The following is a 19501-nucleotide window of genomic DNA, read 5'->3' on the forward strand; positions in this document are numbered from 1 at the left end:
TTCCTTCSCCGCCTGCGAGTGCGGCGGGAGGAAGAGGCGGCGCTTCCCGMTCGAACCGCGGCGGGAAGGCGCCGCCGCTGCCGGCCGGTGGGTCCGAGGGCGGCGCGAGGCGGGCCGAGGAGGGGCCCCGAGCCGGCACCGGCGCGGCGCGGAGCTGGGGGCCGCGTGTCCGCGGGGCGCTGCCTGGCGTGGGCAGAAGCCCCAGCGCAGGTGGAGGCCGCGAGCGGGGCCGGCTCGCGCTCGAGGTGGCTTGTCCGAGCCGGCTCGGGACGGTGTCGCTTATGAAACGAATTAAGATCTAAGTGGAAATACCGTCGTGCTCTACCTTTTCGGTAAGCGGGCCCTGTTACTGGCGTTCGTGTGCTGTGTGAAGCACCGGGCTGACTGTGTAAAACGAGTGTGGCTGCTCAAACAAGTTGCAATAAATAGGTTAACACGTATTTCCTTCTCTTGCCCCTTGCAGGTATCAAAACGAAGAAAGGGGATTTATACTGGGGACTCTCTTTCAGTAGCGTTATCTTCAATTGTATGTTTAACTACGTATATTTAACAGCAAAATGTCCTCAAAGAAAAAAATGAAGAGAAATTCCAGAAGTAAATTCAATGTAGGTTTTGTTACTTTGAGCTTAATTAAAACAGTAACCTCAAATATGCTATCCATTATGACATTGATCCTGTAGGCTGATATCTGTATGCTAATGCAGAGCTTTGCTCACACTGAAGTTGGGAACTTTCTTTCTTTTGGACTCTGTATTATTGCAAGTTTAGGATGTATTTTTGTTAATTTTAGGAATAGTACTTGATTAGGCAAAATGGGTTCTTAGTTTTCAAAACAGCAGAAATTTGGAAATAATTGTGTGAAAGTAAAGAGAGCAGCTTAAAGAGGAAATACTTGACGTGTCTGTATTTAGTACTATGAGAAAACTTTTGAGGTGCTGTTACACAACTGACTTTAGCCAAAGGTGGAAATTTATGTATGCGTATGGATGGCAGACAATATTGCTTAACGTCTGAAAAGAAATAGGCCACAGATCACAGAAACTAGTTACTGGGCTGCTATAAGATTTTTAAGTTTACGTATCTGAGTTTTTAAAATAAGGTAAAGTTCATGCTACAGTGTAATACAAAACAACTGGATACGCCAGTTTTATACTATCATTTTTCCTACGCAAAAAATATAGCCTGATATAAAAATATGTCCCAAATACTTTATATTGTAGCTCTGTAGTCAATATAGTCTAAGTTAAGTGTATTTCTGGTCAAAGGTTCTTGAAAATTATTATCGTATTTAATACGTCTTGTACTCAAAAAGTGGGATGAACTAGAAAATGATTTAATACCCACTCAGGAATACGGAGTCCGCTCCCGCCCTCAAAGGAAACTACTTCCTCCTGACGAACCAGATTTATCAAGAATATTGAAGGTAGCAGAAACTGAGGAACTTGGGGAGCCCGATGATTCATTTGGTTGGTATTAACTTATATATCACTTAATGCATAATTTTTATGAACTAACCATATGTGCAGAATATCTGAACGTTTACTTCGGAAAAGATACTGTTTCTTTGCCAAGGATTATGAGGAGGAGAGACAGAAAACATTTTGTTTGAAGTTTTTACATTTTCTTGTTTAGGAAGTAACTAGAATAATGCAGTAATACGTGCCATGTAAAAACTGATGAAAAATACTGGCTATTCAGGTTTTATAGTCTGAACTCCAAAAATTTTACACAGTGTGACATTGCAAGCCTATAAGAGTTTAAAGAAGGTTCCATTTCTTCAGTTATGCTCTATTAGATAACACAAACTGTGAAGTGAAACTTTTGCTATTCTAAGAAGGTATATGATAGCAAACTGATATCTTCACAAGGATACTGTCCTGCCACTTTCAAGTGTCACTTAAAAAGTTTTAAATCAAAAGAACATTAATTTTGATGAAGTATTAAAACTACTTCCATACTTCATATCAGACTCATGCAATGAGACATCTGTGTCTCAAGGTGTGTGCTGAAGAATCTCTTAACTTAGATGGAATAGAAGCTTCTGTGTATAGGTCCTCTTTATTTTTAAAAATCTTGTATTTCAGAGGTAGTAAGAAATCTTTCTAGAACTCTAGTTAGAAATTGTCAAGATAATGCTAAGAGCTCTTTCTCAGCTGTGATATTTATTACTCTTTGTAAGAAAATCATAGAAATTTATATAAAACTACCATAGACAATGTTAAAAAGTGAACTATAAGGCAAAGTATAGCAAAGGGGTGGTGGCATGCATGAGGGAAGGGCTGCAAAATGGAAAACTTTTATTTTTTTTCACTTCTGTGGTATGGATTAAGAACTATAGAAAGGAAGATGCTCACGTAAACTAACACTAAATTTTCTTGGATAGCATGAAAAAAAGAGAAGTCTATGCTATGGAAGGCAAGCTAAAGTTCTTGGTGTTTTTTTGCTGTTTTGGTGGTTATCTGCCAGAACTCAACTATTACAAGCTTTCTGTAGCATCTGTTAACTGTCTTCTTATAGCATCCAATATAGTAGCTAAAATCAGTTAGAGAAAAGTTAGAATTTAGAAAGTAGCTCTGTGAATGTGCAGAGGATTGATACATGCTGTAGCAAAGAGAGATGCTTTAAATAAATGTAGAAAATGCTTTGTTYGCTATATGGCATATGCAGCTGCTGAGTTTTCATGCACCTCTGCTTTCTGTTTGTAAAGGAATAACAGGTAGATGAATATATGAACTATGAAACTTTTTACCATATACATCTTTAAAACTACTTTTTTTTTCTTAATTTTCAAGTAATGCTTTTAAAAAGATGTCATTTATAAGAGGGAGCAAACCACAAAAATTTTAAGTAAATGTTGAATGGCTTGCAGTGCTATTAAATCTGTAGTCTTTGCCTGAACAGATGGGAACAATTTTCATACGGCTTATTTCCTTTATAGATCATCCATTACACAGTACTGCTGTGGATGCTTATGGAGAAGAACATTCAGAGAATGAGTCACTTAGTGATTTGTCAGATTCACAGAGGAAGAATTCAGAAAAAAGGTTTGTTGAAAAAAATAATTGCCACCCTTTAATTTAATTTTTAGAATTTTCAGGTTAAATGGAGAAAGCATTCTGTTTGTCAGGGTTCACTAACAGCTTATTAAACTTTTTTTTTTTTTTTTTTTATGTAAAAACCTCCCAGATTACAAACCAAAAGAATAAGTAGGAGCAGGATTGGAGGCTTCAGAGGAAGAATTCAGAAAAAAGGTTTGTTGAAAAAAATAATTGCCACCCTTTAATTTAATTTTTAGAATTTTCAGGTTAAATGGAGAAAGCATTCTGTTTGTCAGGGTTCACTAACAGCTTATTAAACTTTTTTTTTTTTTTTTTTTAATGTAAAACCTCCCAGATGACAAACCAAAAGAATAAGTAGGAGCAGGATTGGAGGCTTAAAAAAAAGAAATGAGAAAAGAATTTATGGGCTGCCTGATGTTAGCAGTGTATTGACTTTCACACTTAAATAGTTGTGCATTTTTGAATGAAAGGATTGCGTGGGATCTAGAGAAAGGATTTAAAAATACCTTTGTGAGGTATTAGTCCTTTAAGTGCTGTTGTCTTTAAAATTTAAAAATGGAAAATACTGAAGAATAGGTAAATTGATTTGCTTTGTTAAGATATAGTTTAATTAGCTCTAAAATTTTACTTTTAATGAAAGGGTTTTTGTGCTTCTTATTTCTTAAACAGATTGGTTTAAATCTGAAATAGTTTTTCAAGAAAATAATAGTGCTTGTATGAAGGTGTTTCCCTTTACCCACCCCCCCCCCAACACCAAGGAAGCCTTCTGTATTCCTTCTAAAATCCCCTATATGGTAATTTTGACCCTGTTTCTAAGTTTCTCCTCTAAACATCATGGCTATCTTAGTGCTCAGTTAGTACTGGGTTTATAAATTTCCATAGGGTTGTTGGTGAGGGATAAAGATCCTGTTCCCTTTTATGCTCTTTGCAGCTTTTTATGTAGTTGATTTAAGAGCCACAAACAGACTCTGACACAGTGGTACAAAATATTCTCCCAAACCTAAGTTTTCTTTATTTGTACAGTTAAAGACTATTCTTTCTGAGTGAGTAGTGAGTTTACATGTCTTTTTTTCCTTTTCTTTTTATTTCCCCTAGTAAAAGAAAACTTCACTTGAAAACGTCTGCAGATGGTGTTCACAGATTCAAAGCAGGTGATGCTGAAGATGAGCCCCTTAAGGAGAATATGGTATTGAAATAAGTAGTATGAGTGTGTCAATCAATTTATTTTTAACTTAGTTCATGCCTCACTTGCCTTAGACATGGTGAGGGAGAGGGAGACCTTTCATTTATTTCTTAGCGTTTCCTAATACTTAATTGTATCCTTGATTGTATCCTGAATAACTACTCCTCAAAGTATTCCTGTGAGGTGGCCAAGTATTGAGCAAAGTGCTTAAAGCTACACTGAGGAATGTCAACAGGGAATGTAATAACCAGCTGTTTCAGTACTTTTTCAGTATTGAAGCTAGAACATATTTATGAGAAGATTGAATTTTTCACTGATACAATTGATTTTGAATATATGTTGGAATTATTCAAAACTGGTTGTTTCTTAGCTGAGTGTTTTTACACTTAGACTGTAAGTACTGTAAAGTGTTTTTGGCCCACTTAGCATACAGACACACAGAGAAAGAGCACCTGTCTGCATACTTCAGAAAGTATGCCTATGATCTAAGAACCTATGCAGTAGTTTACACAGAAGCCTTTTTAAAAAATAAGTTGAAATTCTTTGAAATTTTGAAATTCATGTTGTAAAATTCAATATAGTGTTAGTTTTTCATCAGTAAACTGCATATACACAGCGCTATTATAGAATTTACTGATGGTGTCCTGGGAAGTACTCAAAGTTGAGAATGAATTGGGACAGATATAGGTGAAAAAGAAGGTAGAGAGGAGCTGTTGATCAGAAAACTGTTAACAGTGGGAATGACTACACCTTTTTATACTCAGATTAGACAAAATATTTCCTGCTGAGAAATATTTAAAAACATTAATGTTAATTTGGATTTTTTTTCCACTTAGGTATCAAGACTATCCAAGACCACTGTAATGAAGCCTAAGCTACCATATGTGTTGACGTCAAGGAATGGTGCTTCAGAAAATGGTGAACTGGATGAAAAGAAAAAGACGAATGTCCAAAAGGTGAAAGTTGTTCCAAGTGCAGATTTCTCAAATAACAAAAATACTTCCAAGATCTGATTCTTTGTTAATCAGTAGCCTGTATGAAAGAAAGAGAAGAGAGGAGTAGCTTTTTGGCCAGAGCAAGGTAAAAGGAAGGCTGAATTGAGAGGCATTATGCTCCTTAAAATGTTCCTCCTTCTGTGCAACCAATGCTGACAGGTCAGTTGGTCAGTGCAGGCAGGCAGGCAGCTGCACTGGCAATGTAATCACTGTGCAGTAATTCTGTTGAAATAGGCAAACATTACTAAAATTTCAGTCATGTTACTCTTGCTCCTACATAATTGCTATCTTTCAGAATTTTAAATGAGTGAACCTAGTGCTTGTTTTTTAAAGTTAACTTGCATTTTATGTTATAAAAGGCTCAGAATACTACTGAATTCCCAGAGAAAAGGAAGAAGCGGCCTTCAGAGAAGACTTCATTAGGCACTTCTGGCAAGGGTAGACTTTTCATAATTTCTGTATAGCTTTTCTTTATTAGTGATGAATGCTTTTCTGTAAGTCAGTGGTTTCAATTTCTGATATCTAGTGTCATTCTGCTTCTAGAAATGTGGGGGATCAGTTTTATTTTGAGTCTTGACACCTGTTAATGATGGTTAAATTGAGGGGTAGTGTGCTGCAGAGTTCTGGTCCCATAGGCTCACGTTTGTGGCCTTACTTATTACCCTGCTGGTACGGTAAGGCCAAGGCAAGTATTATCCCTTACGCACAGCCTGGCCTCTTCTGAAAGGAAATTTGGGTTCAGGGGTACAGAGCAGTAGCGTACTACAGTGCGTCCCTTGGTCTGGGTGGCTGGAGCTCCCAGGACACTCAAAGGAGTGCCCCCTGCCTTACCAAGTAGACACAGTGGCTGGCGCTGAAGACCTCTGAGATACGGAGCTTTGACTGTGGCTTTTTGGGGATGGATAAACTATTTCTCAGATGTCCTCTCGCTTCATCTGGATTTTGCCCTGTTACATTCAAGTACCCAGCTTTCCATTTGGGAGTGTATGAAGAAATATGTTTTAACTTTTTATGAAATCACTTACAACTATTGCAAAGTTTACTGGCATTTAGCTTTTTTTGAGGCATGTATGGTATTAATGTGAAATTTATACAGATATGTTATAATAACTCATAATTCCTTTCAGATTGCCCAAACTCAGGCTGATGGTCTTTGCAGGATAAACAATTAAATCAAAAATATACTATGTTCTTTATCAGTTAGTGTAATAAAATGCTCCTAGGCTTTCATATTGAAATGATGAAAAATTGAGAAATAAATTGTACATGATGAATTTGTTTAAAACACTTCAAAGTTTGAATAATTGAATGTAATTTATCAGCCTAAGACAAGTGGAAAAAAAATGTATTCCCCCTTTTTCAAGTTTCTTGTTAAGATATTTGTAACTTTTAGAAGGCTGTTTTAACAGTGGGCACATAACATTTCTGTTATTTTAGAACACGTACCTGCATTGTGTAATGTGCGTGTTTATTCTGTTGTTTCAGTTGTTGATAGCCCAGGTTCTGTACGAATTTGGTGTCCCAAAGGACTGAAGAGACTTCCCAAAGATATTACAGAACTGGATGTTGTTCTTGCTGAATTTGAGAAGATAGCAGCAGATTACAAGTAAATATTCTGTTTTCCTGTGGCTGAATATAAAGTTTTGAAAAACAAATGCATTTTTGCTAATAGGCTGTCATTTAGGAAATGACATACTTAGTAGTGATGTTCTACTGTTATTTTAATGATAGTCAGATTTATGTGATATAAATGCTTTTTAATCTGTGATCTGAGGGAGCTGGTCTCCAAGAATTTGATATTTTTCTAAATATAAGAACAACATATCTCAGCTGATATTTTCCATTGGACAAACTAGGTTATTGCTAGTATGTAAAAGATCTGCAGTTGCTTGCTCTGCTAAAGACTTAATATTGGATTCTATTAATACTGTAACTCAAAGGAATGTTTTCAGAAGATTTCTCCTTAACTAAACCGGATGGGTTTGTTTTATCCTTCTGACTTCTCCAGACAAGGAGTAGACTCTAAGACTTGCAGAAAGGCTATTGATGGCTTCTGTTCTGGCTTCAAGGACCAAATAACTGATCTTGTAAGTACGCAATAAATAGGAACAATTTTACAGTAGTGATTATAGGGCTGCATATTACATTGCAGTTGAATGCCTGTGCTTTTATACTGTCCTTTACATGTACATTTTGAGATGCTTCAAAGTCTGTATCACTTGTCAGGTTAAATAATTAAAAACTACAATTAATTGTATGTAGATTATGACTTGCTTCCTCTGCTAACTTTCATAAGAAATACATTTAGACAAAATGCTGCTGTCATGCAAGTACATAGTAAAGTTTTCAGCTTCTGAGAACAGGGAACCATCCAATAATCTTGAAGTATTTGTCCTATCTAAAGTATTATACAGTAGAATTGGAAATTTGCCTAATGTGAATAAGCAGTTATGTAAAGCATTGCTTTAAAAGCTCATGGTTGGATTTTTCAGAGATTGAATAATCACTCTGAATATTACATCTCAGCCACTCTTGCGTGTAGTAGCCTGACCTCAGGGCTCTTCCAAGAGGCCTCTAGCATATTGTGTATGGAGAATAATCTGTCCTAGATAACAGTTCAGACCTAACTGTAAAAGACCCACCTGGGAAGACAAAGAATTCACCTCAGCTAATCACAACAAGCTGAAGAAATTCTATAGGAATTTAACTCGTAGAAGCTGTCATAAGTGAAATAAGTAAATGCTAAAACTGTAGGTCTGTTTTACATGATTCATTACAAGTTTTAAAATTACTAGATTTATACATTATATGTAAAGATACAGAAAAGATAAGCTAGGGAGTATTACTTGGACTAACTGGTACAAGATGACTAATTTTTCTAACAGTCTTCCTCTGGCATACGGAGAGGGGAAAGAATTGATACACAATTGATTCGCTTGTGATTTTTCTTAGAACCAGAGTGTTTTGGGTGGCTTTTCATTGTTATTCCAAAGTAATTTTGGCAGGAGTATAGCGAAATCAGAGTCTGCAGTCCATCTGTGATGCTTCTTTTTCTCTGTAGATAATGGAAGTCCAGGAATTAAAGAACATGAAGAGAAAAAATGCTAAGGTAAATACATATTTGGAAGATGTGCTATCACTAGATTAAGTGTACAGCATACAGAGGTGAGTTAAACTTTGGTAAGTTAACTAAGTAAATAAAACAATTCAGAGAGAGGTGCACTGTGCTAAACAATAAGTTACGCAAATAGAGTACAGGGAACTGCTAGAGTTTTTTGCAAATGATCTGAGGAGATATAATGGATCAGAAACTGCACATAAATCACTGTTATACTGCGTAAAAAGAAAAACAGTAGCATGAATTACTCTTCTTTTAGTAAGTACTGGTGAGGCCTCTGGAGCGTCAGTTAAACACTGGCAGCTAATCTTCAAGAAACATAAACGAACATAAGAAAGTCCAGAAGAGAGCAGCAAAGGTTGTTGGAAAGTCTAGAATATATGACCTGTGAGGAAAGAACTGGATTGCCTAGTTTAAAGGGAGACATTAAAGGAAATAAATGTTGTAAATATATGAAAGATGTTTGTGTGGAGGAAGGCGATAAAGAATTCCAGTTCATTCAGGGCAAGTAGTAAGCAATTTGAAATGCAACAATGGAGATCTAGAAAGCTGGACGAACTCGTACAAGAACAGAGCAGCACTGTGGGGGCTTAATTAGAAAAGTGGTGAGTACCCCACAGCAGGTACGCTTACGAGCAGGTTAGGCATTGTCTGCTGGAGATGCGGTTTTGGCATGCTTGGTCTGTCTTGAGGGAGTTGGCCAGAGATCTTCCCGCCCCCTGGGCTCTTCAGGGGAGTCTCTGTCCTTGGAGATGCTCAAAACCTGACCGGACACGGTCCTGGGCAACGTGCTCTAGGTGACCCTGCCTGAGCAGGGTGGTCAGACCAGATGATCTCCAGAGGTCCCTTCCAAGCTCCAACTGTTGTGCGAATCTGAAGCCTTCTGATCCTGTGGTAATTGGAAGCACAAAAGAACAATTGGACCAAACATACAATATTGAAGTTTCTACTTTGTTCTTGAATGTAACTTTTTAAAAATTATTACATATTTTTAACCTATTCAGCAACCACATACAGCACACACAAATTAATTTCCTCAGTAAACATGTTAAGTCAACTGAAAGTTTATTCTGGGAGGTGGCATTTAATAGGCCAAAGGTGAACTCCTGAAAGTCTTATTAATTTGAGGTATTAGGTAAGTGCACTCTTTCATTGCAGTGAATTTCTAAATATGCATTTAGCATTCAGCATTCTCAGGCAGGGAGAGTTGTCCTTTCTCTCTTTTTCCTTTTCTCGCTCTCTTTTTCCTTTTCTTGCTCTCTTTTCACTCTCTCCTCCTCTTACACATTTGTTTTACACTAGCATCTCAGTTTTATAGTTGCTAAATTTAAATTTATAGCAAGATGTTTAAAAAATGCCTTAGCTTTGCTTAGTTCCTTAGTTATGGAAATCATATCAAACACATTCATATTAGTATGTCGTCTTAAACAGACAAAAAACCTGCTGGAGTTGGCATATTGGCATTCAAAATGCTATAAACTCCTTTTGTATACTTGTAAAGCCAGTGCTCCTTAAGAGAATTTTGGATGGAGATAAGAGTTTTGACACTGTAAAGCTCTTTGAAATTAGTATTTTAGTAGTTTTAAATAGTGTAGTTTATAAAATCTGGTATTTTGGAATCTTCCACATTTAGAACAGAAGTAAAAAACCCAAAAGAAAAAAAAAAGCTAGCGAGATTTACATTGTTTGCCCTTGAAGTTCTATAAAGTTTTCAAATGTTTTTCTCACTTACTGTTACAGGTAACAGCAGACATCAAGAAGAAAAGGCAGCGACTGTTGCAAGTTAGTGAAGAGTTAATCGGGTATGTTTCTAATGTTGTACGGTAAGAGCCAGAAGAACTTAAGGAGTCAGAGTCTGATATTTTAAAATTCAGTAACTTTTGTTCTCTCATTTTACTTTGAAACTCTGTAGTCCTGTTTCTATATCCATTTCTGTATTTATCAGAAGCTTATAATAACCTTTCCTTTCCATAGTTCGATTGCCTAGATACAGTCATTTTCACAAGCTCTCTTTGCTACCTTCAGTTACTGGGGGCATATTTCATCTGTACGTTCATAAGAAAAGTACTAATGACGCTTGGAATTGCCAAGGTGATGAATCGGCATTTACAAAGGTTCTGTGGTGGCTTTTGTCCCTGAGGGTGAGAGAATGTATTTTACCTCTGCAGTGTGGCAGGAATGCCTCTGAATACACGGTATTCCACTAAGACATACAATTCCCCTTCTTCAACTTGATGTTTAAGTATCATTAAAATATAAAACACCAAACTTAGAAAATCATTTTCTTTTGAAGAACCATTTCTTAGATTTCCCCCAAACCAGTTACGTACTAGTGACAAGCTTTGTATTGAAGCTACCTATCTCATACATGGACTTGGATCCACAAAGGTGTGTTAAGTTCTTTCTCTGTTGCTGTGTGACCCTTCTTTTCTTTACAGTACTATGGACAGCTTCACTAGAAGGAATAATTACAGGGTTTGAACCCCTTCATGCTGCAAGCTGTCTTCACTTTTCTCCTATGTTGTGTTTTAACCCTTTGATCATCTTTTAAGAAAGCTTTTCTGTGGCCACACTATTAAGTGAAAATGGCTGTTGCTCTTCAGTTTAGAGATCCTGACTGTGCTTCCCAATAAGTACTGAACAGCTCAGCCTCTACGCAAACACGTGCAGAGGCAGATTATCAGGTATTTAAGAAACTTCACAGGCCAAAACCTAAGTAAGTGTTTAAGAGAGACTGGAGCTACTGTTAAACTAGGTCTTTAAAGTGAGATGTGGGAAAACCAGTCTTTTGTGGGTTTGGACCCATGCACCTGTTTAAATAATAGGCTATTTGCTCTGCTTATATAGTTTGTCTTACCTCTGCTCAGTGTGTCTTAATATTGCTGACCAACCTCTTAAGTCTTCAGGGGAAGTAGGTTCACAGTAACTCACGAAACAAATATTCAAATACGGTCGTCAAAGCATCGTTCTTTTCAGAACTGAGCCACAACTGAAACAGCTGCAGAGAGAATATGCTGAGTTACAGGAGCGGGAGTCTTCCCTGAGACACGCAACCCGCTTCCTTACTGATTTAAAGGAGCTACAGCAAGACTGTTTGGATTACAGAGAAGAAAACCCTAAAGAAAAAGTAGTAGTAAGTAAAAATTCTGCTTGTGTTTCTGAACTGGTTTTGGGTCAACCCCTGCCCTCCCCCTGCCTTGCTCCTCCCTGAATTGACAAGCACTTCTATCAGTGATATTTTGTTAACTATTATCTAATAGGTTTTTGTGGAACCAACTTGAGAATCAGTGCTCTAGGGATATTGTAATGGCTCATGCACTTCTGTCTCATGTTGGAAACCACGTTAGTTCAGACATTTCAGAAATAGAGCTTTATGTCTATGTCGAGGATGTAGAAATGTAACTGTCATCTTCAGGTTTAACACTTTTTAAGAACTTGAAGAAAGATTAGCCATAAGAAATAACTTTGTTGTTGGTCAAAGGTAGAGATAGTTCTGGTACTTGCATATTTGTTTTGTAATATGTTTAATGCTCAGTAGGATCCACAGTTGTATTTTATCATTAGAATAACTTCCTCAGGTAGTCCTGGAACTCCTTCCACTTCAGGAGACTTCTAAAGAGCTTGCTGTTTTTCACTTTTACAAGACACATTACACCATACATRTATGTATGTATGTATGTATAAATACAGATATGGAAATGTTTGTTTTATATGAGTTAAATTTTTAACTTTATTTTTTTAAAACAGTATGGAACTTCCAGCCTCCCTGCTCTTCTGGTGGAATCACGGAAAATTCTAGGAATGGAAAGACACTTTAAGAATATTAATGCGAGATTGCAAGAGGCACTGGATGTACAAAAAGAGAAGTTATCAGAGAAACATTAAGTGCTTTTAAATAGACTTAATGAAATTAATTGGGAACAATTATTAGAATGGACAGTGATTAAGGTATGTTTAATCACTGCTGCTGTACTTTAGCTTCAATGCATAAAAGAAATTAGTGACAATCAGAAACTTTCTACTGTTAAATAGTCTGTATAAAGACTTATTTCTACTGACACTCTTTGAATAAGATACCAATTCCAGTTACCATCACAATTTTTGTGTTGGTCTAAAAATGTCAGATTTTAATCTCCTTGGGCTATGTAAGTAATGTAATTTTGAAACCAATATATACTTTTAAAGAGAACACATTGACTTTGGTTAAGACAGTGATAGACAAAGCTTTTTATTAAATTTGTATATGAAAAATTCCTCCCACTCTTGGAATTGAAGAAATTGTTTTTACACAGCTCATCAATAAAATTTGGACATACAGCTAACAAAATAGGAAACCACACAGCAGCAAGTATTAAAGTGCAAAACTACTTGAAGTAGCATTCATGAAGAGTTTTCAGTCCAGTACTGCTTGGCCCCAGGGTAATCTTTCATGATCTTTTTGTCCCTGTTTAAAATCATCCAGTTGCAAGAAGCTGTTATTTACAGCAGTTACTTAGGTCTGTTATACAGATCAGGAAGAGCTTTTGAACTGCACTGCAGTACCGTTTGTGGAACATTGTACTAAAGCAAGCTTCATGGGTATGGATTTGTTCGTTGGCTAAGTCTGTGCACAAGTATCCTGTTTCCTTAAAGCTTCCAGAAGAACTTCGTCAGGAATTTCTTCTGTGTCACAGTTCAGACTATTATTTGCAGCTTCAGCTAGTTCCACATCATCAGTAGCTTCCAAGAACCAGGCATCATCGCTTGCATTGTCCCACAGAGCATCCGACAACGGGAAGTCTCTAGACAAGCTGTTTTCTTGAAATAGTGAGCATTCTGACAACTCTAAACAGTTAGAATGCAGGTCTACTTTTTCTTCTTTGTTCTCACTTTCATCCATTAGCATATATTCTTCTTCCTTTTAGAAAAAAAAGCCCACTATTTATTCCATATGCAAATAATCATCCTTTTAACTGCTAATTTGAAAATTGTGTCCAACTAGTGTTGGACTTCTGCAAGTAAGTGTCACATATAATGGATACTATAGAAAGTTGGGCAACAAAACACTTTTCTAGGAGATTTAATTTACAGCTACAGTACACTATGGAAGCCTGTTTAAATAGCAATAGAAATCTGCTCATTTTTTTCTAGAACACTAAAACTAGTCTAATGTCTCTTTAAGGATATATCAAGGTCTGAAAATGTATTTAAATTTCCTTAAGTAGAACTTGTACCATTTTGCAGAGCTGTTAATAGTGCAGCTAAGCTTCTATGACCTGCTCTGTGGGGAGGACTGTTGTGTTCAGGGCTTGGGATCTAGGGATGGCATTAGGCCAGTGTAAATATTCTGCCTTATGGGTAGACATAACTGAGTTACAGGAACTTTGCATTTGAGAGTCACTGACTTAAAATCAGCGTAATTAAATATTAATCAGTTGTACTTCAGTATATCAAGCACTGAAAGTATCTCTAAATCCTTCAGAGACATCCACACACATACATATTTATGTTACCAAAAGAGTTGGTGTGCTTGTTTTGCTAACACCTATGAAAGAAAAGCGTTTCATATAGAAGTATCACTGGAAACTGAACTCCTGTGTGAGAACCATTGTTCTGCCTGCTCAGAAGCTTTGTTGCCAGGCTTCTGGGAACACGGGTAGTGCTGCGACTGGTCTCACTGAGTTTTGCTTCCTGCTCTGCCTTATCTCTAAGGCTACTTGTTCCTAACGCTGATAGCTTTTCAGCTAAACCTAAGAACCATGATTTTACTCACTCAGCTGTTCCAGGAGCACTTATATTTTACAAGTATAGTAAGCTTAACTTGGGCAGCTTTTCTGTGGCACCCTATCCTGGGTTTGGGGGTTACCTAATGGGAACTGCTATTCAGAAAGAAGAGACAAGAAAACCTTTGGCCCCAGACAAAGTTAGCATTATTCCCGCAACCTAACAAGCTTAGCGAGTTAGGCCTAGCTGAATTTGTGCTGTCAGTTTTTGTGCTAGATCTGCTGCAGGAGAACTTAAACATTGATACATGGAGCTACTACACCAGCACAGCTGCTCTACGGACTGCAGCAGACAAAGCGGGTTAGCAGACATTTTCAAAGACTTGTAGAGACAAAGATTTACTCATAAGAACTTTAGCATGTTAACAAAACAAGGACAAAACCACATACCTCTCTGAAAAGAAAAGGGAGACATATCCCAGGTGGCAGTGGAAAACCTAAAGCAAATACATGGTATTTAATAAGGTTGTAATTAATACTTTTTGGGGTGTTACTTGCTTTGAAAACATACATACTCTGTGATTTGAAGTTTTTCTCTCTGCAGACTGGATCGTGACACTTCTGATACCAGACTTCCTTCTTTAGATCTACCAGAATCCTAGAAATAATATGGTGTTTAGTAACAGTACATAACTAAAGTGAATAAATACAAAATGAAACTCCAACACTAAATGAACAGATTTTGTTCAACTATGGATATTGTTTTCACACTCTGACCTGTTTATTACATACTTGCATTAAACATAGTCGTGTTATTTTTTCCAATAAACTTCAGGCTTAAGTTAAAAATACATTTCTTACAAGATCAAGTGACATTTAGTCATCTTCCTTAAGAGTCACTAAAACAAGATTAGCATGCATGACCTAATGTAGGGTAACATTTTGCTGCTGCTGTTAGTTGCAAAGAAATACTGATTTTATATAGCTTTTTTTAGTGAAATTCTCTGATAGAGCTTAGTTGTCCATCAGATGTGTTGCAGAAAACACCAAGCTTCAGATGACTTCAAGAGTTTACCTAGCTTAGTAGTTGTAGGGCTTTTTCTACTCACGTTTCTCAAAAATACATTCCTTTCAATTGTTCTGAATGTTGCTTATGCAAAATGATTTTTTTAAGCGGTAAATATTTTTACTAACAATCCACTGGCATTTCTGATGTAATCTAAAGACCTTGACTTTTTCAACACTTAGTGTTGCTAAAACTATAAGGAGAAGTCAGAGTCACCAGCAAAACTCATCTTGCCTGCAATCCTGTGAGGAGTTATTATTTTAATAATATAAGAATGTAATTTAGTATACACTGAATATGAATTTTGAAATGGCTGTTTTTGTTATTTTATTGTTCAGCATCCTAGCTGAGAAGCATCAAAGTAGCTTCATTTGATAGCTCTAATGTACTTTACTTTGTATGTTAACATCTCTAGCCACATGCTTTAAATAGCTTGAAGATAAATTCTTAGAAAAATTAGAAATATAAGCTCAGTTGTCACAAAGTAAAATTAGTGGATTTTTTTTAATGAGTTGTACTTCTGTAGAACAAGAGAGCAGAAATTTTAACAGGTGCTGATTCTGTCCATAAGAGCTTTACAGCATTCTTGCAGAGTAACACTAGAGCAGAAAAATAACAAAGCTGTTTTGAAGTAAATACTGAAGAGTTAAAGAACATACATTATGTTGTTACTTTTGTGAGCTCTCCCAATATTTTCACACCAACGGTAACTGGAAATATCATACACAATTATTTCTTCCAGAGAGAAATAATTCCATTGCCGTATCCCTGGAAAAGAAATAATTGTTTAATTGTTTAAAAATACTGCTGTAAGAATACTTATTTATATGTAAATAGCAAAGTGATTTTATTACCTCCTTGCACTCCATCTTTATTAACCAACGAGCGAACAAAAGAATCAATTTCTGGATATGGTGAATCTTGACAGCCGTCAATGGAATCTGTTGAAACAAAACCCACATGTATTTTTAACACATTACACAATGATGGAATGAAAACGTATGTGAATTACGGTACCTCCTTAAATAAGAGCAGGTATAGCTCTAGTGTTAAGTGTCCCATCAATCCTCAAATAAAGCCCTCTCATTTAAGAGGGGGCCCTCATGGGAAAGGACACAGCAGCTAGAAGGAGACTTGAGCAGCTCAACCCAAGCTGCTCGAGTGACTGGGTTGACGGAGCACTGCTGTTGGCGCCTGCTCTGCTCCCAGGGGGTCAGCTTGCCCACCAGGGGTGCCCCTTGGGGGCACACGCGCGCGCGCGCGCACACACACACACACACACACGTCCCCCTGTGCACAAGTGAAGGATGGGAGCTAGGAAACAAGGCAGCAGGAGTGTGCAGCTGCGCATGCGCGCACACACACGGACTGCACCCAGTCTGCTCTGGCTGCATCCGTACCTATGCAAGGTACCACGAAGTGGGCCCTGAAGGACGAGGGACAACTTAGGGCACTGAGCGGCACCACCCAGTACCCACAGCCTTTCTTGCACCCGGCGGCTGTTCCCCACGGCCCTCTGGGCGCTCTCATGGAGCGGGGCGGGCGGAGGAGGATGACGAGACAGAGAAGTGAAAGGGACACCAGGAAGCTGCATCCCCACATCCCCCTTCTTCCTGGCACCCACCCACCAGGGACAGCGGGAACTGGGCTGAAGCAGGACAGCTGTGGGCCAGGCAGGGAGGAGAAGCAGCACTTGGGCACTGCAGGGCGCCCACCGCACAGCTGTGCTCTGCGGCAYGCAAAGAGCTAGCTGAAGCAGAGCCCTTGTGCGGGTATCAGGTCTACTTGTTACAATACAGCTAAGACATTTTTTCCCCTAGAGTAGAAAAGCCTTGAGGTACCTCTAGTACTTCTGGTAGTTTTACCAGAGATTTTTCTTTGCTCTTCTGAGGACCCAGATGACAGAATTCTTGTATCATCCCTGGACCAGAACAAAAGAGAGAACGCAAGCAAAAAAAACATGCAATTTTTGTAACATAGACTTTCACTGTTACCTACAGCCCCCCCCCCCCCATTTTGACAATTTCCTTTGACTTGCACCAGTAGAGGGCAGGGTTTCCTCCTTCCAAATAGCAGATTGTTTTCCTGGCAAAAATCCCAATACCTAGCCATTTAAAGGGTTCTGGGTCCACAGTCTTACTGTAGCATTTACTCTAGATATAATATTTGAGCGCGCACGCACGCGCACACACACACACCCCCACCCACCCACCCTCCCCCCAACCTTTTGATAGTCTTCAACCATGATTTTGCTATCTGCAATGAACTGCTTTTCCTTGCTGTATTACCAGCTAGAAGACAGATCATGACAGAAAGCTAAATTCAACGAAGCATAATTTCTCATATATAATTATGACAGACTCAGCTTATTCCTACTGTCTGAATATACTACAGTGTGTATGCTACACGGTGTGTGCTATCAATCAGCAGCAGTTCAGGAACAGGAACATTTTAGGACACAGACTGAAGTTACAACAAATGTAAGTAAGTAAGTTTTGAATAAAAATACAGAAGGCCCTAACATTTTGATCTTTTTTTCTGCTGCAATAGTTATTAGGAGCATCTTAATAGCAAGATACTTTCAGTTTAGATCAGATACAGAAAGCTTAGATTACTACATTAAACAGTATCCAACCTGAACAGGAAACTGTGTGTACAAAAATTAGAAATCTGATGGGTAAATAAGCATGTGAGAAATCCTTTCCATTTAATATATTGCAAATTATTTTTCATATATAAATTTTTCATATTTAATTGACTGAAAATCTGTAATCTTTCAGAATTATGTACAATCTGTTCAAACTTAAAAATGGCTCAATTTTGGCACTTTTCAATAAGACATCATTGGGCAAATCAGAACTCTTGAGTGCATAGAGAAAAAACATAGTACAGCTCAGAACTGATACCAACTGCTTTGTATTCTTTGAGCTTGCATGACATTTGAAGGTAGGTGAAGAGAATGAATTCCCAACAAAATTTTCCTTCAAAAAACAAGGAATCTTACTGGAAACTCCTATGTTACAGTGTAACAATATTTATGGAGCACCTGCCCATTAAATATGGTTATTCAGAAATGCTGAAGGAGTAAAATTACGTCTTTAAGAATATTTTTAATTCCACTGAAATTAAACCATTACCCAACATTGCAGACCAAAGAGGAAAGAAAGTATGCTTCTTCCAAAGAAACATTCTTTTCACATTTAGGGACAAACTTGTTATCCTCTGCGATCTTCAGAATCGCATTTTTTCCTGCTTTTGAAGATTTATAAATCCGGAAATTTCTGTTCTTTGTATAAACTCCTACAGGAAAATAGACATTTCTTAAATCCTAGCAGCATTAGTATGTAAAGATACTTAGTAGTTGAGCATTAAATAATTTTTCTTAGACACAGCTAAGGGTCTAAGGAACAGACACAAACTTACTGATTTCACTCACCTCCCATAGAAAAAGCACCTTGACGGAAGTGCAGCAAAACAAGATTATGCAAACATGCATATTTTCATATTACGGGAGAATTATGACAAATACTCATGCTTCTACATAGCATTTTAATCATTTTTATATTATCATTGCTTAAAATACCTCTTCAGACACAGAACGGTTGAGGTTGGAATGGACCTGTAGTCCAGTTCCCACCCAGCTCAAACAGCGTCACCTACAGCACATTGCCCAGGATCGTGTCCAGTCAGGTTTTGAGTATCTCAAAGGACAGAGACTCCACAGCCTCTCTGGGCACTTCAGAAAGATCTCTGCTGACTCTCTCAATACAGATCAAGCGTACAGCAGGTTGCCCAGAACCATGAATATCCCCAAGGATGGAGACTTCTGGGCAACCTGTCCCAGTGCTCCATTTAAAACACACACACACACACCTCTCAAAACATAGAACAAAAACACTCCTTAATCTATATTCAGATGGAATTTCTTGTGTTTCAGTTTGTGCCTGTTGCCRTTTGTCCTGCCACTGGGCACCACTGACAAGAGTCTGAGCATCAAAAGCTGCACAGCTATTTTATTCTGAAGTGATTCTATGCTAATCAAACTTTCTGTTCTCTGTGTACTAGACACCACCTGTTCAAAGTACATAGCAGGAAAGTTTAATATCCAGGCAAATAATAAATAAAAGAAAGCAAAATAGATACAGTGAACATTGCCCAATTCATCTAAGAATTTATTGCAGAGATCRGTGCTTAATTTGGGGGCTGCATTTAATTTTCACAAAGATGAAAGGACTAGTAGATCTTGTTATATTCTAATTGTACATCTCATTCTATCACTGCAGCCATATTCCAATTGTTTTGGCTCTAGCCTTCCAGTTTTAAGGTAATGTTGATAGTGTAATTATTGAGGGGTTTTCATTTTCCAGCATAACACTAA

The 19501-nt window shown here is 37.7% G+C and overlaps 2 protein-coding genes across 8 annotated transcripts in view; one reads left to right on the top strand and one right to left on the bottom strand.

The window, feature by feature from the left end:
* Positions 1-12579, top strand: CENPU (centromere protein U). Its single transcript, XM_085311373.1, has 13 exons — positions 1-332; positions 464-605; positions 1349-1466; positions 2939-3044; positions 4155-4245; positions 5079-5198; positions 5597-5675; positions 6723-6843; positions 7246-7324; positions 8299-8346; positions 10096-10157; positions 11332-11488; positions 12103-12579. The coding sequence occupies exons 2-13, from the start codon at positions 558-560 to the stop codon at positions 12238-12240; spliced, it is 1167 nt and encodes a 388-aa protein (XP_085167499.1). The 5' UTR covers positions 1-332; positions 464-557; the 3' UTR covers positions 12241-12579.
* Positions 12563-19501, bottom strand: part of PRIMPOL (primase and DNA directed polymerase) — a 20871-nt gene continuing 13932 nt past the window's right edge. For 6 of the 7 annotated variants that reach the window (XM_085311368.1, XM_085311371.1, XM_085311366.1 and 3 more), the window contains exons 7-12: positions 18261-18423; positions 16965-17044; positions 15978-16064; positions 15783-15891; positions 14508-14715; positions 12563-13252 (exon numbers count right to left, since the gene is read on the bottom strand). In XM_085311368.1, the coding sequence (XP_085167494.1) occupies positions 12953-13252; positions 14508-14715; positions 15783-15891; positions 15978-16064; positions 16965-17044; positions 18261-18423 (947 nt within the window). In that variant the 3' untranslated portion in view covers positions 12563-12952. The remainder of the gene's footprint in view (positions 13253-14507; positions 14716-15782; positions 15892-15977; positions 16065-16964; positions 17045-18260; positions 18424-19501) is intronic. The other variant, XM_085311372.1, reaches the window with a different exon arrangement.

The sequence above is a fragment of the Rhea americana genome, unplaced genomic scaffold (genome assembly GCF_003343005.1).
Source record: "Rhea americana isolate MKP2758 unplaced genomic scaffold, rheAme1 scaffold_34, whole genome shotgun sequence".
Taxonomy (NCBI): Eukaryota; Metazoa; Chordata; class Aves; order Rheiformes; family Rheidae; genus Rhea; species Rhea americana.